Raw genomic sequence first — 23735 nt, 5'->3', positions numbered from 1 at the left:
TCAACAAAAGGAAGCAAATTGAACGAAAAGGACGCACATTTTCACGAATGTTCAACTCAGTAGGTTGCGTTCGTTAATTTTATGTTAGGGTACAATAGCTCCATCAGTCATTGGCTCCAACAGTGTTTTGGCTCCAACACGCAATGTACGTGCAATACACGGAATGTACACACAATACACGCAATTTACGCGCAATACACGTAATGAACACACAGTATACACAGGAAACGGTATGAACACACAGTACACACAAGAAAACGGAATGAACACACAGTACACACATGAAACGGAATGAACGCACTGTACACACAGTACCTACACACATTAATGGAATGAGCACACAGTACACACAGTAAACAGAGGGAACACGCAATGTTCACGAAATTGAAGCCCAATACGCACAAAGTACACGCAATGTATGCAGTGTACACGCAATGACTACGCATCGTTCACGCAGGTCAAACATTTAATGTAATCGAAGCACATTTGGATGGAAATTCTACAAAACGAAAGCGCATTTAACGAAAAGGAGGTGCATTCTCACGTACATTCAACTCATTGATAAGTTAGGATATAATGTTTCCAATAGTCTATGAATCCAACAGTTTTTAGATCCAAAAGTCATTGGCTCCAATAGTCATTGGCTCCATCAGTATATGACGTCAACTGTCTTTTGGGCCCAAAAGTCATTTACTCCAACAGTCATTGGCTCCAACAGTCATTTGCACCAACAATCAATGACGTCAAAATAATATTGACTCCAAATAGTCTTAGGCCTAGCGCTATTTGACTACAAGACTAGGAGGCTACGAAAATACGAGACTACAGGACTACCTGTCTACATGAGTACTTGACTACATAGACACAAAGCTCCAATTGCTGCATCTGTCTTCGGCGGAATTTTCTCTTTGGCTCGAACTGCTCCAGCAGCATTATGTTATAAGATTTCAAGGCTACGTAGCTTACGTAGCTACAAGTGTTCGAGGCTCCAAGGCATCATGACTACGCGACTACAAGTCGACTACGAGTCTACAACGTTACTAGACTGCGAGGCTGTTAGGACTACGAAGCTTCCAGGACATGAGGCTACGTGGCTACGAGACATGTTCTAACTGACTACAATAGCACCATTCAGTGGTGAGAGTTAATTTATCTCATGCAAAATAACCCGTTTAAAGTAGTGTCGATTCTTGTCAACAGATGTCACCACATGTTGCTTACAGGTTAATATTATTTATTTCGTTAATGTTGGATGCAGGATGCTCACTAACGATCGCAAAAGAAGGATGACTTCGCTAGACACCAAGGAGAATGAAGTTCGTCATTCCTGTTAGCGTTTCTCAGATGTGTCAGAGCTTATTATTTGACTCAGTAATTTTTTTTTATATTTTGAATTCCACCTGGTAAAATTAGCAAGTGCTTATTTAGTAGCAGAAATTCACTAATTAAATGAAACTCTATTTAAATATCATGCCTCATTAGGTAAAATAATCCTTCATCTAGAGAGCGGTTTCTCAGAATAGACAGAAGCACTTTAAGAAACCACAGGAATAATCGGGAGCACACGGAGTTAACCATAACAAATATTCTTTTATATCAGAAAAATTACAGGAAAAAATTATAAAAAAAATAAAATGAAACAAAAATAAAAAAATTACAAAAACTTCTTCTGTCAGCTTGTGAACTACTCATTTGTAGAACAAGGATAGAGTTCTAGCACAAGCCTGAATTTTCTGTGTGTACTGTGTCATTATTCCATTTCCTGTGTGTATTGTGTGTTCATCCGTTTCCTGTGTATACTGTGTGTTCATTACATGTATTGCGCGTAAATTGCGTGTATTGCGTGTACATTGCGTTTATTGCACGTACATTGCGTATCGGAGCCAATGACTGATGGAGCTATTGTATCCTAACGTAAAATTAACGACGCAACCTACTGAGTTGAACATTCGTGAAAATGTGCGTCCTTTTCGTTAAATTTGCTTCCTTTTGTTGATTGTGCTTCCTTTTCTTTGATGGTGCTTCCAAATGTGCTTCCTTTTTTGTTTATTTTGCTTCCTCTTCTTTGATGGTGCTTCCAAAGTGCTTCATTTTTTGTCGATAATGCTTCCAAATGTGCTTCCTTTTTGTTGATTGTGCTTCGTTTTCTTTGATGGTGCTTCCAAATGTGCTACTTTTTTTGTTGATTGCGCTTCCTTTTCTATATGGTGCTTCCAAATGTGCTTCCTTTTTGATGGGATTCTTGGTCCTCTTGTAAGCGTAAAACATGTTACGTTCGTTTAATTGAATATAATGAGCTGTCGATGAAGAAGGTCGTGAGATTCGGAATGGTCTGGTCTATACGTCTGTCATTGGTTATGACCCGGTCTCGTGGTCCGAAGACGTTTGGTATATATGTATGTATGGCTTTGTACTTGAACGTTTTAGAGGTTATTCTATGTATCGAAAACCTAGACTTTCATGTTAGGCTTATCGGCCATGTATTTAATTCATCGGACAGGTATATTGTCTTGAGTTGTTTTTCGTAGAGTGAATGATCAATAAACTCCGCGAAAGGAAATGGAAAACAGAATATAAAATTTATTAAATATTTAATTTAACATGACACTGGTCAAGAATAAAACCGAGGACAGGAATACATCGATTCAATATGTAAATTAATGAGTGAATTTTTCGGTGGATTTTGGAACGTTTTTTCCCGAATTTCTAGGTCAATAAATACAAATTTTCAAGATGGCTGTCATAATGGCTTACTGGAGGCTGGTAGTAGAGGATTTTAAGCCTCTTTCAGAATTTTGAACATAATTGATTGAATTTAAATATTTTACAAAAATTAATTTTTTTGTTTCGACCAGGGATAAAACCAAGAACAGTAATCGATCGAATCAATAAGTATATTAATTGAAAAATTATTTATTGAATTTTGGAATTTTTCCTGAAAGTTCTAGGTAAATAATAAATTATTACTGCACCCTAGCGGGTAAAACCTAAACAAGTAGGATGGTAATGCACTCTATCAGACAATTACACACTCACATGATGGAGTCCTCCAGCAGATGAAAACAAATTGGTGGCAATGTCCTCTAGCAGGTAATATATGTTGACTATCGTTTCTGGTAGCGAGTACTTAACACAAAATGGGGGATCTAAGATGTTTGTCAAGACATCGGTCAAATTGAAGGTCAAGGACAAAGATCAAAACCAAAATTCAAGTATATGGTCAAAGTTCAAGGACAGGGTCAAAGTTCAGGGAAAGGTCAATGCTCAAGGTCAATGCTCAAGATCAAGGTCAAACATCAAGGTCCATGTTCAATGCCAATAGTCGAGGTCAAAGGTATGGTGAACAAAAATTATACTAACATGGCGTCAGCGCATTCTAGCAGACGAAAACAAGATGGTGGCCTCCAGCGGACGAAGTCAAGATGGCGGACGGAACGTCATACCAGCTGACGATATATACCTTGGTATTGGTGGTGGGAGGTCAGTCTGTAAGTGGCTTCCATGGAGGAAGGATCTGTTGGTTTTATTTTTCTCTTGCCGTTTTCGAACCAAGGACGGGATTTGATCTAATCAATCAGTATATTAATAAGTTATTATTTATGAATTTTGAACTTTTTTCATTGAAATTTGATAATAAATAAAGTTTTTCAATATGGCGCCCGTAACGATAATGCATACAGTGGTGACATAATTCAAAATTTCGGGTGTGACATAAGGCATTTTTATTAATTTTTATTGAGAATTTTTTAAATTTATTTATAAATTACTGGTTTACTCTCACCGGGAATCTAACCATGGAACAAATTTTTTTGTAACTAAACATTTGAAGATTGCAATGTTTAAATATTATTTGGAATATTTTTGGAATTTCTAGCATTAAAATTACGGATTTTGAAGTTGGCGGCAGTAACGATAATTGCAACAGTTACGTCTTAATACAAGATGGTGGTTCTGACTCGAACAGGTGATTCTATTATTACTTCAAATAAAAAAAAAAAATACAAGTCCGTATATGCATGTTATTTTTATATATACCTTATTTAATTCTCAGTCTGGTTAATGTCTCGATGGCCGTGCGGTTAAAGGCGTATGTTTTCCAACCTAAAGATCAGAATGGCAGTGTTTCGAATCACAGCACTTCCAATGTATTTTGCATTAAAAAATTAAAATTTTATATGTCGATAAGGACCATAATAGCTCTGGTAGGTAATGGAACATCGACCTTATGTGATGCGACAGAGCGACTCTGGCGCTCTCTAGGAACAAACAGCAGAAACAAAGTCGATGGTATCCAAGATGGCGGCTTCCAGCAGAACAGAAAAAAAATCAAAATGGTCGCCGTGACGAAAATTTTATCAAGAGTAGGTGGGGCGCTCGATTTAAAGATGGCGGATCCAAGATGGCGTATACAAGTTACCCTCCAAGGTCAAGGTCATCCAAGATGGCCGCCGTGACGTCATCTGAGATGTAGGTTCCAGGCAGCAGAAACCACCACAAACCACCGCCTGGCGCCTATGCCCGGATGCCCTTTTATACACTACTCATGGACATTCATGTATCCAAGGATGCAGTGCTTTAAAGTACTTAATATTAATCCTAAAAAAAAATATTTAATTTTCTTATTAGGAGTTATCTAAACGAGTGTACTTTTGAACTTTGTAATAGATAAATTAGCTCACTACTGGGTATTTTATTTAATTTAGAGTCTAAATTTTTAGGCATAAACTTTATCGCGTTACCTTAGTTTTTTTTTTATTGTTTGCATGAATGTAATTACTGATGTGTGTACCTGTAAGTTGTTGTACATTAAAATTTTATTCTTTAATTCATACTTTTATTCACGCATTCGAGCTGTCATTCGTGTATTGACACTTTTATTTATGAATTCATACTCTTATTTACACTTTTATTTATGTATTCATACTTTGATAAATTATTCCTTACTGCATATTCAGTTTATATCCAATTTTTTAAAACCATATTTTCAAGATCAAATACATATTGGTTTTAAAATAGTTTCGCTTCACAAACACACCAACAACTTATTTTATTTTAATTCCTCACATTAAAATAAAATTGGTTACGATAAACAGAGTAATAGCTCTCGGGAACAATGTCCCTAAAAGTTGTATACATTAAATCAATTATCTTGCGGTAATGATACAACTTTGCATCGACAACACATCCCATTATCTGAGTAGTCAGTGGGTGGTGCCCGCAGGTGAGCCTGGCGGTGGCGGACTGCCTGGTGCTGGTGGCGGCCGTGCCCAACGAGGTGCTCAGCTACTACCTGGTGGGCGGCCTCTGGCTGTGGGGCGAGGCGGGCTGCGCGCTCTTCGTGTTCTGCCAGAACCTCGGCATCAACGCGTCTTCGCTCAGCCTGGTCGCCTTCACCGCCGAGCGCTACATCGCCGTCTGCCACCCGCTGCGCGCGCACAAGATGTGCACGGTGAGCGACCTGCCACGGCACAAACCTCAGTGTGGAGATTAAATATAGTACACATTCATGTGTCAAATATTATTAATAGTAGAGGGAACAAGCTGTCACGAATGCACGTTTCCGGCACACGCCATAATTATTGCATGCAAATTCCATGATTATGGTACATGAAGTTCAATTAGAGTACGCATTAAGGTATATAATATGTGCGCGTTAAACTACTGTGGACCTTACAACTTGGTCTCACTCACATTAATTGTTTTGTAATTTCTATTATTTGGGGTCTTTTCCTGTTAATGTATCACAAAATCTTGAATTTCATGTTGGTCTCAAATATTCTCAAAAATTAGGTGACAAGTTTACAGCGACTACAATTATTATAATAATAACACCAGTTCACAAGCATTGACTTCAACATTTAGCCAAAGCTAAAAATTATGCCATGCCAAACCAAAAAAAAAAAAATAGAAGCTTTATTGCCAGCAGTTATAAAATTTTTTAAATTGCAAAATGGCGAGGCCTAATCCCTCTCAAGCTGGCCACCTGGCTGGACACACGAGCTCTGAAAGTGCGGGGACTCTAAGAGCGACATTGGCACGCGCTTCACATTGCCTCACAGCCTCTACGCCCCAAGAATTGAACTGGCGTGCAGTCTTTGCGTCGGCGACGCAACTCTATGAGACTTGTAGCGGTGGCTCTTATAATTTTAAGCACTTCCCTAAACCACTTGCTATACTGTGTATAGAACTCTTCATACCTAAAAACGTCTGCGAAAACACCCGTTTTAGTCTCTTTCATTGTCCAAAAAATACACGTCAAAGACGAAACCACGAAACTAAATTTGTATAGACAAGTGCAATGGCCCTTAAGGCGATTGGTGCACGGTAAAAAACGGTCACAGGCCCGAAAACAATGAATTTAGTATCATATGACCACTAAAGAGTCTAGATGCCTATGTGGGTGACCGTTACTATGTAGGGAGGTCAGGAGCTTAGTTCCAGCTCGTCAGTGGCGAGATGGCCTTCATACGGGAAGGGTGTTGCTGGCGGTCGCTCTGCGGCCTGCCATCTAGGAGGAATTAACAGAACCTCGAAGGTTTTATCTCCCTCTCCCTCTAACACACAGCCGATAAGGTTCTATCGTGCCCGGAGGAAGGGAAGGTTTAGCAGGTTTTCTCTTTCACTCATCCTTCGCCATGGGGAGGCGGAATGGATTATTTTTTGTCCGCAACTGCGCAGACGTCATGTGGCCACTCCCGCACTCTTCTCACTCAACTCGCTCATTCTCTCACACTATTTCAATAAATCTTTTCAAATCTTCAACATCAATACTTTAAACCCTTGCGCTTCCTACGGATTAATTATATTTCATGCAAGTGCCCGAATTCAGCTGCAAAAAAATAAAACGTGTAGTCAATTTTTTTCTTCAAAAACCTTCCCAAACACTGTGTGTTAAAAAACATTCTGAAAGCCCATTTTTCTAGATAAATGGAAATTCTAAATCATTTACGCCACAAGGAAACATTGTGCTTTAATATTATGTAAAGAAAACACCTCTTAGTTTTATAGTTATGTAAAGGTGGTGTGATATGTTTTAGATGTCGCACCATCTTATCATCCATGTAGAAGAGTTACCCGAAAAGCTAACAAGACTATTGCCATGGAAATGGAAATATGTTTAAGGAAATATTTTTCAAATGTTTGTAAACAGTAAACAACATATAAAAAATCTTATAACTGTAAAATTAAAATACAAACAACCCTATAGCAAATTTAATTTCAATATGAAAAAGTCTACAATAATGTTTACAAGAAACGAAATTGCAATAGCATAACAAAAATATCGCAAATTTGTTACATTGTTAATAAATATATTATTTTAAATAAAGGCAATAAAAATGACATACTCAATATTTGGAATACAATAAATACCTTAAGCCCTACATAATTGCTGCGATATTCACAATAAATGCTTTTCTTAAATATAGTAATTAAAAAACATCGTAAATAAATTATGAACATACATATTATGGTGAAGGAAAGTGGACACTATCACACTGAAAAATCTTAGAGGGTAGTTTTCCTCATCTTATTTCTTTCTTTGCGTTTTTGGTCTTGTTCGTTAAAATATTTCATGTTCAAATACTTGATACGCATATACGTTCTTGTCCTGACAAAACAGTATATAACTTCTTCTGAATATTTAATTTTTAGCAGTTCCGCAAATAATTTTAGTCAGTGATTCAAAAATCCGCTCTTTTTGGGACAAATTGTTGCCATGAATATTATCAAAACACATTTCAGCGATCTTTATTAATTCAAAAAATTCATTAGTGGGACATTTTAAGTTACCCTTTGATTGTACATGTATCCAGCTATCGTCCTCCGAATTGAAATCCGTAGAGCCAAGGTCAGGATATTTATTTCTGAAACGGTGAGCTATATAGCCAGAAACATATTTCAGCCCTTCAAGAGAAATTTCGTCACTTGAAAGGGGCCTGGCCTCTAAATCTAAGTCTATTTCTTCCATGTCAGCAAGATCTATTTCATTTAAAGGTGATTTCTCTTGAAATGTCTTTGTAAAATACATTTCCTTGCACAAAAGTAGTTCTGTAATTTCATTCTGATAAGCACTGTCCTGTTCCATTTCATTTGACGAAAAATCACTTACCAAACACATTTCGTCTGTCTTCTCATCCGTGTTTTTCCGTTCAGCAAAAACTGCTGCAGAATGTTTTCACAATATGTAGTTTATAATTCTGTATTTAAAGTAAATGGGCGACAGATGTGTATTTTATTACATGCTTTATATTAGCTTCACCTGTATGTTTGTTTGTCTGTCCGTCTGTAACTCTTTCGACTAAGAGTGAGTGGCTGATCACTGTAAAATGTCCCACCAAGTCCATCAGGTTCGTTAGCCGAGCGGTCTAAGGCGCGCGACTTCTGAGACGTCAGCTTTCGTATTGAGTGATCGTGGGTTCTACTCCCGGCCACGCCGGAAAAAATATGTTCATTTTTTTCTGGTAAATTCTAAGATTATATCCATACATCTAACTGTAAATGATTCGGAGAGACTTTACCATTTCTTTGTGACGTTGCAACTCCAAATAGTTATCTCAGATGGTAATAGGTAGTGTCGGTAACTCATTTCCCTATGATAATTATACATAAATATAGTTTAAAAAACTAAAAAAACAAGCTTTGAAAGAATATCAAACTAAAAAGTTAAAAAAATATATATTTTAAAAAACTAAAGAAACATGCTTTTAAAGATTATCAAACTAAAAAGTTAAAAATAATTTTAAAATTTAATTTATGACAATAGTATATAAGCAATACTAGTATAAATGAGAAAAAAGCATGGGGCGCTTAATATACAAAAAATATGGCACAAAGTGCCTCAAGTTTTTTTTCCATTTATACTAGTATTGCTTATATACTATTGTCATAAATTAAATTTTTAAATTATTTTTAACTTTTTAGTTTGATAATCTTTAAAAGCATGTTTCTTTAGTTTTTTAAACTATATTTATTGATGTTCCATACCTCTAATATACGGACAGAGAAAAAACCACTCTAACACATCTTAGTTCAGTTTAACTGTTAACAAATATTTAGGTTAACAGGTCCTATACATATTTGCGAATGTTTTACTGACTGAGTTATACTGGACATTAATTAAATTGATCGCTGATATTTATACTTTTAAACGAAATTTTGAATTTATCATTTTATGTAAACTCTAATGCGTTAAAAAGTGTAACGCAACACTACACACAGGTAGTGATGTCTAGTGCACTGCCCTATGCACATTAGTTAACAAAAAAATAAAATGAAATATTAATTACTGATAAATAATACCTTGATGTCGTGATACAAGTAACACATGCTTATCTGATATTTATTTCAATTTGAATACGAAATAGGAAGATAAAATAATTAACTGATTTTAAGACTGATTTATTACTTACACAGTACAGTGCATTTTAAAAACAAATGGGTCTTAAGAAGCGAAAATCGTACTCGATTAAAGGATGGTATGGTGTTCGGTATATTAAGGTTTCCCTCAAAGTAACGGTTTTAGAATGATTTTAAGATATTAGTTACATCCCAACATAAGTTTAAAACATTTCTCTTAAGAGTGTGCTTCGTAGCATTAAAAAATGTGCCTTAATTATTTTGCAAATTTATCATTGTTATGGTGACGATGTCAGGGGTTTTCGTAATTTTTTTTTTTAGAAATATAGTACAGTATTAGCAACTACGTTAAGAACTGTTATTTTATTCACACAGAGAAAAGAAATACAAAATGCTAAAATTTGGCGTTTGTCTTTTTATATACTATATAGGTTTGTTATTATATGTATGTTGTAACATATATAAAAATGTTAAATATATTCAACAATATTTGGTAATTATATATATATATAAACTTTTATGTACGCGACTTGAAACTACGTGAAAGGTTTTCAGTCTATAAAGGCCTAATCTATGATTTTTTTTAAATTATTAATTCTTATGCAAACAATTAATAAAATTGGAAGTTTCTTACATTGTCAGTATATGCATAGCATTACAGTTATTCCAAACAATTCTCTACCAGTGTTTACCTAAGGTTTGCATGTTACGTTGGTTCTTCTACTAATACACGTATATTACAAGAGGTTTGTAATAGATTAAATAAGGTAAGTAAGAATTCGTTTTTATAAATATTTTGTATGAAATTATAAATTTTGAGATGTATAATAACAAAAAGAAGTGCGTTCCGAAGACATATGTCGGTAGTGTTACCCACTGAAACATTATTCCCACTTCAACTCTCTGTAAAAATAAAAGTTTGGGGTTGAATGCGTCAAAAGAGGTATATAAATAAAATTTGAGGCTTCTTCCTTATTTGATACGCTAGTGTCCCCCACTTACAATTGCAAACAAAAAATTTTCCTCGATGTTGTAATTTACTCTGCGTAATCACAAAAAATTTTGGCAGTAAATAAGTATTTAATTTTTAAAAATGAAAGCATTCATGTTTTGAAAAAAATATTAAAGCGATGTAGAGAAAAATGTTTATAGATACTCCAGTAAAATTTTCAGTTTGATTGTTTTGATAGTTTCGGAGCTGTTGCGAGTTTATTTTGGAGGATTCTTCGGCCGCGCGAGGCGTGTTTGGCTCTTTTTCATTTTCTTCCAGCGTAGGAAGCCGATACCCGGCTTCACCTCACATCCTCTGCTGGTCTTCCCTTGTCCTCTCCAGATGTATTACTGTATATTAGCTCCATGAGCGCGACCTTGACAGACCCTTCGTTTCTTCGGTCTCCTCTCGTCATCCCTCTACACCCCATTCTTCCCCCTCCCCACCCGCAGGCAGCGGCCCGCCGGCCGGAGCTCCGCCGGACTACCTGGTTGCGACAAGCGCCGCCCTCAGCGCCACGTCGTGGGGACATACTTCCCGGCGGCGAGAGTTTTACACGCAGCACTAGAACTGTCACTCCAGAGGGCATGTTTTGAGTCGGATCATATCAAAAACAAAAGGATATGAAAATATATACATAACTCAATAGTGTTCTGCCAATTATGTTTTCATTTTCATTTAAATTTATTCTTTAAATCGCTCCTGAAGTAGTCCAGCAGTGATCAATGGAAATTGTCAATATTAAACTGTAATTTTGACGATGAAAATTTTTTCTTCTTAATTTTACATGTGCAGAAACCTATTCGTACACTCGTTTCTTGAACTATACTTAAGTTTAACATAATTATGTGTTTTCTAAATAATTCTGGCTTGGAATAAAAATAAATGCATTTAAAATGACATAACTCAGTAAAAAAAGTTTATTAAAAATATCCTAGGTATATTATGTCTTAAAAAGAAGCATCAAAAATAAATATGTACAGTTAAATTAGTTTTGACGTAATATTTTCCATGCACCAATCGCCTTAAATCCTATTCGTAATCAGTCACATTGATTAAATCTCGAGCAGTTTGTGAATGTCGCGTTAACAACTGGAGATCTGTACGTTGTTTGGTGAACCAATCAGGCGCCACCTTAAGCTAAACTAAACTGAAAATATTTACAAAAATAAACCTCAGCGCTCAGGACTGATAAACTGACGACACACGAAACCAAGAGAGCAAAAAGGAGGAAAATTTTTTCACTTATTTATAGAACGTAACGTCACATGGTTATAAATTTGGGTTGAAAACTTTTTTTTTACTTGAAAGTAACTTCCTTTTTAAGTGAGTTACTGTTAGAATATCAACTTTTTGCGCTCGTTTAATTTTTTATCCTCTTTTTATGTTTGTAATAGATTTTGCAGAGTGTTCATATAGCAGAGGGGAAAAACTGTGTTCTTTTTTTAAAGTGAGTTTTTGTTTTCCGCTAGTTGGAGAGCGGTACCGTCAAATTCGGAAAATGCAATTAACGAACTCATTAGAAGATAAGTATCTCACATTAGCGTGCGCTACGTGTACGACGTAAGTTACACATTTCTCCTGACTATTTTTTTTTTTTAAATAAACAGACCGCGCCCACATATAAACCATGCACCACAACTCATGTCAAGCCGAGGAGTGTTGATAGGCCAATTACTTACTGATGATTCTGAAGTGAAAAAATTAATGTAGTTTTAGGAATAAAGGTATTTATCCCCATAATTTTTAACAAATTATAAGATACTGTGACTACAAATTTCCACATTTTAATTGTCTAATTTCTGCTATGCAATCCTGAAAAACTTGACTATTTATAAGACTTGAAAATAAAATCAAACATGCTAAACCTACTGTTAGAGCAAATAAATTATTTTCACGACTTTTAAAACCATATTTTTATTCAGTTAAATTTGACTATTTATAATGTAAAATAATTTGACCATAATATGCTAACTTGATAATTTTTTGAAATATAGCTAATTCAAGAATTATTTGAAATTAATACAACACTGCGCACTACTTAAAAAAAACTAATATTTTCTTTACAAATGACCAAATTTACATACTGTTGTGTGGTATGTCTATATTATTATTATTATTATGTAGAGCTACCACTATGTACAGTCTCACGTTGTGTCGACACTTTCTGTACAGTGTTAAGTAGTGGTATGTGAGTATAGCTGATTAGGTAGTATGATAGGTAATTGGGCGCCGTTGCTATACAGAATCTATTCCTATTCTATGGGTTGCATGTAGTTGAGTAGGTACATAAATAGATAAATAAAAAAAAGACAATTAAATGTAATGGTCAGAGTGTATTTGTCTTGCAAAAGGAACACATACTGTTTAATAACAAAAAAACACAACAAGAACCAATACACTGAATAATCCTACATCTGAACAAACAAAAACACAAGACAATAACACTTTCAATTGCAAGACACTGTGGTTAAATATTTTATTAGGAGTCGGGATATGTTGTTGCAGGTTGGTAGTGACAAAATTATGAATTAAGAGGGTTTATTGTGGCTTTCATGGTTATGTTTAACTGCTTAAAAATTCTGGACATATGTTGACACAGATTTATAATCAAAACAAGAGTTCATTAAATTAAAAATATCGTTTACCAAAAGTTCGTGCACGAAAAAAAGTTTAGTTGTCAAATCTTTCAAATTACGCAAATTATCGTCGCTCATTTGCGGTAAAAATGTACGTGAAATAAATAATATCTCAGTTTTTCTCCAATAAATAATATTTATGCCTCGGCTTTGGCTCAGGGTTTGCAGAAGTTCTGCACTAGGACCTCTGAGTAGAATTACACTGTAATCAACGTCGAAATAGTAATTTAAATTTACAAGAATGTTCAACCAGATGTTTAAAATGTCAAATGTATGTGTAAATGACTTTGAAAAAATTACAATGTTCACAAATGAATTTCCATAAAAGTCCGTGCTAGGGACGCTACAAGGCTAAAAATGGCTAACTTTAGCTTATAGCATAGGCCTCAATCTAAGTTGCAGATAACTTATCTTGTTGTAGCTGGATCTCGTTGAAAACGCTCACGTTCGTAGTTACAACATTACAAATTATTTTACATACACTCAATTTACAGTACTTTACAATATTATGTAAAATTTAATAATTTGTCTAAGGCCGGCGTCGGGACCGTCCCTGACGAAGAGACGCCTTTTCTTACTTCCTTTAACATAACATATTACACGGTTGCACTTCCGCCCACGGCGGTATGCTGTTATCCAAGATAGCCATCGGCTGTAATTACTGCAGCCAAGAACAGGTAAAATAATGCAGGTGATTAACAATCACCGAAAAACAAAGTGAAAACTATTAGACATAAATTATCTGTGGTGAGAAAAATACAAGAAACAACAGAATTGAAGTTACAACAAATACATAAATATTAAATCAGGTTAGGTTTGATAGTATTATGTTCAGTCCAATGTTTATAAATGCTAGGCTGTAGCATGACAGTTCCGTAGTTCGATGGTCAGATATCTTATATAAAAGTATTAAACAACATTGGAGCATTAGTAATAATAAAGGAATACATAAATAATAATAACAAAATTAATAAATAGTTTATATGTCTGTACGCGGTACCATGTAACCGTACACTGTGGTGGATAATACGATTAAGACTAATCGAAACACATATTTAATTCGTCTGTGTGAGACCGACTATGAAGACATTCAAAGTGAGTTAGAGAAAATAAGATGGTGACAATTGAAATGACAAGAAGCATTTTTTGAATTATTATTTTTAGTTAAATATTTTAATGGTTTGCCATCGGCCTAAAAATGCAAGCTCTGCATCATTGCCTTGGAGAGGTATACTACACAAAACTACTGCTAAACGTATTTTGTAAATATTAAACCAATGCAAGTATTATTATGAGTAGTATACTTTGGTTCCGACAGGCGCAGGGTTCAGGGTTTGGATTGTTGATTGTAGACGCCAAATTGGATTGTAACGCCACAGCTGCTACCTTAGATGTTAATGTCACCATTGCACTTTTCGTTACGGTTGTCATATAGAATTATGACGTCATGGCAGCTATATTGGATTACCTTGACCGATACCTTGACCTCGACCGCCATCTTGAATGCAATAACTTTCCACCATCTTGTATTCTAAAAAGTTGCACTTTTCGTTACGGTTGCCATCTTGAAAAATATATCATCGTTACCCTTTTTGTTTCTGTCACCATCTTGAAAATCTGTAAATATTAAGCTAGAAAATCGTGAAAAACTGTATTATTTATAAAAAAAGTTGAAATCAATAAATATTTAATTAAAAGAACTTCGGCCATTTTGAAATAAGTCCACTATCTGGAAATACAGTAATTTTAATGCTAGAAAATCGGAAATTTTTTAAAATTTAAAAGAAATTATTTAAATAGATTTTATTGATTTATACCTTTACCTTTGTTCTTTACCTTGACATTGACATTGATATTGACTGTTACCTTGGCTTGACAATGACTTCTATATTGACCTTAAACTTGACCTAAACAAGTGACCATTTGAACTTGAACTTGATCTTAAGCTTTGACCATGAAACTTTGACCTTGACTTTAGACCTTAATTTTGACCTTGACTTTTTTAACTTGATCTTGAAATTGACCTTTGACTTAAGTCGCAATATTTAACTAGCCATCTTTAAATAGAGCATTTCAATTCGCGAATGTTGCATTTTTCGTAATGGCCACCATCTTGAAAATCCGTAATTATTACCCGATTTTAATGAGAAAAATTTAAAATAAGCAAAATTTATAATGAATAAAATTTTAATGAAAAAGCTTAGATACGCCATTTTGAAATTTGTCTGCCATTTTTAAATTATTTTTGTTCTCGAAATTCGTGTAAAATTATAAAATTCATAAAAAATTTACTTAATTTAATTTTGATACTTAAACATATGAAAAGGTATTGGGTGCAAATCCGGTGAGATCATTGGATTAGGAATGGCGATGGATACTTCCTCCACTGAAGGAACCAGCAGACTGACCACCCACCACTAATTCCAAGGAAGATATTGCATCAGCCAGGATGACGTTATGGCAGCCATATTGGGTCCGCCATCTTGGTTTAGTCCACAAGAGAGAGTAAACGTGTATCTGAGACATTGTTTTCGTCCGCTAGAGGGTGCTCTCATCATATTAGTTTAATATTATATGGTAGAGTGCAGTAGTATTTAATACCAAGAAATTACGGTAAAATTTAAAAAAAAACCGGTTATTTTAAAGAATGATTACACATATTTTTGTCCTCGGTTTGATACCAGGCAGTTCATAGTTAATTAAAGAATATTAATAATATGTTTAACTGTCTGAGGTCAAGGATACCATAATTAAAAAAAAACATCATTACCACATGAAATATCAGGACTGAGGAGTTAGACACATCAAAGTGCCAGAGACTCATTCTGTAAGGACCATGTGATCGGTACCCACCCAGCAAGCAACTTTATACTTTTTTTTGTTCATGTAAAAAAATGTCGTCCAATACAAGTGAAGATAAAAGTTTTAACTTAAGGCAGGTCATGGAATCTAAATTCAAGCTTGGTAACCACAAAGCTTTTAAAAATTCTCAAGGCTAGATACAGAGGCTGCCCGAGGCACGTGAACACCGATACCACGCGAGAGAGTTGAAAGCAGAAAAATAACCAACAAAAGTAACATTTTTGCCCCAAAAATTTGAAATAAGCAGGCCATATGCCACAAAAATAACATCACAAAGAATAATATGAAACAATAAATCTTCATACAGGCAAAGTGTCTCCGAACCAATAGGTATTATTCGACGATGTTCAGCGAACATTTTAAACAGGTATTGTTTAATACTGGCACATAGGCCAAGTTTATATGAAACAAGATAACTTATTTTTTCAATACTTGGTATTCCTTTTAAACAAGTAATGGTCCTTTTCAAGCAGATAGGAGACTTAGATCTGTCAGATCAATTTGTAGGGATCTAATCTAATGCAAGACCAGAGTTTTGGTTAAAATTTATATTGAGTCATAAAGTAATATTAGATACGCGCATTTAACTAAAGAAATCATCTCTGAATAAATTTACACTCATTAGAATAGAATCTCATCACAAGAATACGGCACAGTGATACGGTCTCGAAACAGGGATACGATCTCATCAGAAGGATACGATTGGTTGAATACGACTGCTAGAATACTACGAAAACTCACTCTTAGTTATAAATCAGATTATGAAAAATAAAACAATAACACAGGCCAACATTAGTTTTGGTTCCAGGCTACTTAGAGCTGATTTCATATGAATTTGGTGCCCTAAATTCTAATATGGCTTTTTTTTTTGCCTAGGAGGTAAAACTTCAAAGTTATAACATTTTAGTGAAATGTACGTTACGTGTTAGTTTAGGTTAAAACCTTTAATCAATTCTAAAAATTAAAAATTAAATACTTATTATTAAATTACACAAATTTTATTGTTTTATACAAATATCATAATATCATACAAATATAATTCAATTATATAAATATTAAAATATTATTAGTTTATACTTATCTATATATATACAAATTTTATGATGGTTTGTGTACACTTCAAAAACTCCAAACGTTTTGCATCGTTTGAGCTCAAATTTTGACACGATATACAACCCGCTTCAAAGATTTTTTTTTTTTAATCATTTACTGGACATTGGGAACGGACAGCTGCCAGTCGATGGGACGTCAAGACGAATATCATTTCCTGATAATTTTTGTAATTTAGTAACATCGAAAGAAGAACTGATCGAAAAAAGTATTTCCTAATATTCAAATTAAGTATATGGGAATCGTGATTGGCTCAGTGAACGAGCTATTCTGGCACAAAGAATAAAAATGTCTATCAAATTAATAATGTTATTCAAACCAGGATTCAAAGTGAGGAAATTACTTATATGTCGATAGACACCGTTGTGGAAGCAGATGAAGTAGTTAATTATCGAACGGAATTTTTGAACTCACTTGATCTGTTAGGGATGCCACCACACATATTAAAATTGAAATTAGGCGTGCCAATTATCATGTTGCGGAATATTAATCAACAAAAACTCTGCAACGGTACGCTCATAAGAAAGGGGAAAACAGTAATTAACACCCGAAGCTTGAAGCGGAACTCCGCTTTAAAATTTAAGCTTTATTACCTCGCCACATACTTAGCTGCTTCATTTTGACTTTCCCTTCTTCCGTGTGTCTTTGTTTATTTTTCTCTGCAAGTAATTTCCTGTTCCTGTAATTTACTTATTGCTTCCTTTAAATGTATGTTATTTTTGCGATGATGATTAGTATCACTTACCATTAGGAGCTAGGATACCAGTATTTTTTTATGGTTGGCGCCAGTTGAAATTATGTTACTCGACAATTATTATTCTAATACTAAAGAACAGAATAAAGTGAAGATGTAGTGTGGCCCATAGTAGTATAATTTGGTTCCTCTGGGGACAGCGTTCAGGGTGTGTATTGTGATATTCCCCGCCATATTGGATGCTGATATCACGGTGACCATATTGAATTATGACGTCACCATTTCACTTTTAGATACGGTCACTTTCTTAGATTATGACGTCACGGCAGCCATATTAGTTAAACACTTCACTGTTTCAATAATATTTACAGTCGCCATCTTAGTTAATGACGTTACGGCGGCCATCTTGGATGATGCTATCATTGTTGCACTTTTCTTTACTGTCACCATCTAGAATTTCGACATCACAGCGGCCATATTAGATGACTATATTTACCTTAACCTTTGACCTTAACCTTTCACCTTGACCATTGACCTTGACATCGACCTTGACCTTTACTTTTGACCTCAGTGGCCATATTTAATTTTGCCATATTGGTATCGAGTGATCCAATCCCCAAACATTACAAGTTTATTTAACGCCGCCATCTTGAAAATCAATAAATATTTATCTTGGAATTTGGGAAAAACTTTTTAATACATAAAAAATTGCATTTAATTAAATTTTAATACAAACATTCCATCATTTTGAATTTTTTCTAACACCTTGAAAATCCGTTACTTTTAAGTAAGGAATTTGGGAAAAAATTTTAAATTCAGAAAAAATTTGCATAATAAATTTTGATAAAAACATCATGAGGTCTTCAGTGCGAACTCGGCACGGTCAAACTATTAGAAATGGCGATGGATCCTTCCTTTATGGAAACAACCAACAGAGTGACCTCCCACCAATAATGCCTAGGAATATATTACAGCAGCCAATAGGATGTCATGGCGACCATGTAGTTTTCGTCTGCTAGTGGGCGCTGTCGCCATATTAGTTTAATTTTTGACCACTAGAGTGCAGTAATTATTTATTAACAATTAACATTTGCGATATCCGCCATATTTGTAATCTGTAATTATTGACCTAGAAATTCGGAAAATATTTCAAAAGTAATCAGAAATCGTTTATTGAAATAATGATTGATTTAATGTATTCCTGTCCTTGTTTATATTCCTGGACGATGAAATTAATTTTAGAGAAAATTCTCTTACTAAAAAAATATGGTGAAAATGCTAAAAGCATCATGGATTCATAGCCAATTGGCTTGCAGTAAGCTAATTATGACATAAAGACCGCCATCATGGAAATTCGTAATTATTAACCTAGAGCACCATAATAATTTCCAAAAATCATTGAAAAATCAGCAATTAATTTACTGATATATTCGAAAGGTTCCTGTCCGTGGTTTCATACCAGGCAGTACTGAGTTAATTTAATAAATTTTAAACATATTAAACTGTCTAAGGTCTGGGATGCAATAACTAAAAATATTCAATATTATATGAAACAGCAAGACAGAGGAGAAAGGAGTTACCACACACCAAGTGCCAGTAACTCATGTGGTAAGGACCATGTGTTCGATACCCATCCACCAACTCATTTTAATTTTGCCTTGCATAGATAATAAATTCCAATACATTTGGATTTTAAAAAAATTACGCAGGACTAGTCAAAAATACCTTAATTCAATTACGTTAACCACAAAGTTTTAAAAAATTATCAAGGCTAGAGGCAGATGCTGGCCAAACAAGGCCCGTTTGTCGTTGCATAAAGACTTTGAGCTCGCACGCTGGGAGAGGTTTGCAACCTTGCAGAAGCATAAATGTGACCGCCCAGCTGCTCGTTAGAGGCACGCAGGCAGTCGCTTCCCGGCCACCAGGTCAATACTTAAAAACATGTTTGAAATAATAACCCAGTACATGAAAAGTACTTGTTGAAATCGCTTCGAAGAACGAAAAAAGGAACGAGAGTATAACATTAGTCTTCCAAGGTAAAATTTGCACCACGAAAAATTTTCAAAGCATAAACCAGAGTCGAACCCAGGTCATACACCACAAAAAAAGGCATCGACACGATTAATAAGATACAACAATATCTTCATACAGGCCAAGCGCCCTCGAACCTAGACGTATTTTTCGTCGATACTCGGCGAAAATTTTACATATTAAAAAAAAAGGAAGCTGTCTTACGAGAACTTTTTCTTAGTTGCAAATAAGATTACGAGAAATTAAACAATCATTTTTAAAATCCAAAATATTTGTTTGTTTTTTAAATTTTATACATGTCCAGGACAGCAAGTCATTATTGTATTTAGCAAGCTTCCTTAGTTCCTTGAGTACGAAGGCTACTTCGTTGAGGTGCGAGTAGTTTCCTCCACTAATCGATGCCATCAGAAGTCTCAGACAATCTACCAATAAGTTAGGATCTTACCATGACGTATAATCAATCTTTTCTACTAACGTCTTCTTACTGGAATGTTTGTTAAAAATATTTTTTAATATCACTATCGTCCAAAGGATCATTGTGAGCTTGATCAAAATAATTTATTTTACCGAGTTGTTTCCATCATTTTGTTCTTAAGGGTTCATCACAGTCTTCAATCTTGCCAGCTTTAGGGGTTTCATCAAAGTCGTTGGTCTCGTCACCAGCTTCAGTGTCACTGTTGCCATCATCATAGTAGTTAACGTATTCCCCTGTATTACTATAAGAATTTGAAATCGTTTACGTCGAAGCTTCATCGTCTACTATCTTATTTTCAAGTGTCCATAATCTGTCCAAATTATGGAAGATCTACTTGAGATGGGCTTGAATGTATTCTCACTTTTCATGCTAATAATACTCCCATTGTCTTCGGTCTTACTTAAATCATCAAAGTCCTTCAGTTTAAGTTCTTTGACGATATCAGGAGAGCAATGAAATAAATCACGTTTAAGACAAGGAAAATTATTGCCATTATGCAGCACACTCTTCTTTAATATAGTATATCCATCGTTGTGCTCTATCTTTTAAGTGGGCTTGACTTTACAAGTTTGTCTGTGAGTAGTATACGAATGTATTTTCTGCGCCAGGCTTCAGGCTGTGGATTGATGATTGTCGTCCGCCATCTTGGATTGTGACGTCACGGCGGCCATTTTTGACTCAAAATTCCTCAAAATTCCTCAAAATTGACTCAAAATGACTCAAAATTTCCCGTTTTCGAGGGAAAATTTCCCGTTTTCGAGGGAAAAATTCCCGTTTCGAGGGAAAATTAGGATTTCGAAAAACCACAAAAGTCGTTTTTCATTAAAAACCACGTAATTCCTGATAGAGGCTTAAGCATCCTTAACTCAAGCCTCAGTTAAGCCTCTTTTAGGATTATGACGTCACCGTTGCTATTTTCGTTACGCCCGCCATCTTGAAAATCCGCAATTTTTATGTTAGAAAATCGGGAAAAAATTTAAAAATCATTAAAAAAAATTATTTGATCGAATAAATAATAAAAATCTTAAAAACCACTGTTGCAGTTATCGTTACGGTCGCCATCTTGGATTATATAAATGTTACATATTTCGTTACACCAGCCATCTTGGTTGAGTAACATGTCATTCTTACACTTTACGTTACGACCACCATATTGGATCCTATTAATGTTGCAATTATCGTTATGGTCGCCATCTTGAAATTTAGTCACCATCTTGAAATTTAGACGCCATCTTGGAAATCCGTAATTTTTATGTTAGAAAATCGGGAAAAATTCCAAAATTCATCAAAAAATTATCGTAATAGAATTCTGATTGATTATATCGATTCCCGTCCTTGGTTCGAAACCGATGAGGGCAAAAAAAATATGACATCAGATCCTTCCTCCACAGAAGTCACCTACAGACTGACCTACCACCAATAACTAGGTATTTACCATCAGCTGGTATGACATCATGTCCGCCATCTTGTCTTTGTCCACTGGAGGGAACCATCTTGTTTTCGTCTGCTAGAGTGTGCTGGAGTCATGTTAGTATAATGTTCTGTTCACCATAACTTTGACTTTGACCTTGAACTTTGATCTTGACCGTGAAATTTGACCTTGACCTTGAACTTTGACTTTGAACTAGAACTTTGACCTTGACCTTGAAATTTGACCTTGACCTTGAACTTTGTCCTTGACCTTAAACTTTGACCTTGACCTTAAACTTTGACCTTGACCTTGAAAATTGACCTTAACCTTTGACCTTGACCTTGAACTTTGACCCTGACCTTGAAATTTGACCTTGTTATTGTCGACCATCATGGATCCGTCATTTTATGTTCAGTACATGTTACCAGGAGCTACCAGATGCTAGTGGTCATTGCCACCATCATGTTTTCGTCTGCTGGAGGACTCCATATTATGTGTACTCGTCTTACCATCATGTTAATTTTTTAATAACATGCTACAGTGCAGTAATCATTTATTATTACTGAGGTGCCCGACATCTTGAAATTCGGCCGACATCTTGAAATCATGTAATTATTTAGTTAGAAATGCGGGAAAAAATTCCAATAGTCACCAAAAAAATCAATTATTAATTTACAAATTGAATCGATGGATCCCTGTCCACGGTTCGATTCTTGACCAGAGACAGTTGTAACTAATTATTAAATAAATGTTAGGTTCTGTTTTCCATTACCTTTCGCGGAGTTAATTAATCATTCACTCTACGAAAAAAAAAACTCAAGTCAATATACCAGACCAACGAATTAAATCAGTGCCGATTAGCCTATTATGAAAGTCTAATTTTTCAATAATCTGAAGAACATATAAACCGTTCATGTACAAAGCCACACATATAGATCAATTGTCTTCAGTCCATGAGACCGAGTCATGTCATTATCAGACGTATAGGCTAGTCATTTCAGGACCACATGACCTTCGTAATCCATCGTGACATTTTTATACATTCTAAAGGACCAAGTGACCTTGAAAAATATTTTAGTAACACCAAGAGGTGATAAACTAGTATATATTCAATCACTACATTTTGTACTACGCGCAATCAACAAAAAAGGAAGAACCAACAACGAAAAGACAGAACCACCAACGAAAAGGACGCACATTTGGAAGCACCAACAAAGAAAAGGCAGCACAGACAACGAAAAGGAAGCACATTTGGAAGCACCGTCAACGAAAAGGAAGCACCGCCAACGAAAAGTCAGCACATTTGGAAGCACCAACAACGAAAAGGCAGCACCGACAACGAAAAGGAAGCACTGACAACGAAAAGGCAGCACCGGCATCTAAAAGGAAGCACATTTGGAAGCACCGACAACGAAAAGGCAGCACCGGCATCGAAAAGGAAGCACATTTGGAAGCACCGACAACGAAAAGGAAGCACCGGCATCGAAAAGGAAGCACATTTGGAAGCACTGACAACGAAAAGGAAGCACTGCCAACGAAAAGTCAGCACATTTGGAAGCACCGACAACGAAAAGGCAGCACCAGCATCGAAAAGGAAGCACATTTGGAAGCACTGACAACGAAAAGGCAGCACCGACAACGAAAAGGAAGTACATTTGGAAGCACCGTCAAAGAAAAGACAGCACCGCCATCGAAAAGGAAGCACATTTGGAAGCACTGACAACGAAAAGACAGCACCGACAACGAAAAGGCAGCACATTTGGAAGCACTGACAACGCAAAGGCAGCACAGGCATCGAAAAGGAAGCACATTTGGAAGCACCGACAACGAAAAGGCAGCACCGCCAACGAAAATGCAGCTCATTTGAAAGCACTGACATCGAAAAGGAAGCACCATCAACGAAAAGGCCGCACCATCAACGAAAAGGAAGCACATTTGGAAGCACAAGTTACGAGAACTTAGTCTTAGTTAGAAATCTGAATACAAGAAAAAAAAAAAAAACATTAAATTTTTATAATTGCAATTATTTATTTCTTTACATTATACAAATACAAGTAAAACAAGCCATTATTATATGTAGCCAGCTTTCCTCAGTTCTTTGAGTATGAATGATATTTCTTTGATGCACGAATAGTTTCCTGCACAAAGCGAGTCATGTAGAAGTC

General features: G+C 35.3%; 1 protein-coding gene across 1 annotated transcript in view; it reads left to right on the top strand.

The window, feature by feature from the left end:
• LOC134537632 (thyrotropin-releasing hormone receptor-like) overlaps window positions 1–23735 on the top strand; it is a 131369-nt gene that overhangs the window by 33221 nt on the left and 74413 nt on the right. The window contains exon 4 of the mRNA XM_063378331.1: window positions 5222–5449. Within this exon, the coding sequence (XP_063234401.1) occupies window positions 5222–5449 (228 nt within the window). The remainder of the gene's footprint in view (window positions 1–5221; window positions 5450–23735) is intronic.

This window comes from Bacillus rossius, chromosome 1 (genome assembly GCF_032445375.1).
Source record: "Bacillus rossius redtenbacheri isolate Brsri chromosome 1, Brsri_v3, whole genome shotgun sequence".
Lineage (NCBI taxonomy): Eukaryota > Metazoa > Arthropoda > Insecta > Phasmatodea > Bacillidae > Bacillus > Bacillus rossius.
This window is presented reverse-complemented; position numbering and strand designations above follow the sequence as displayed.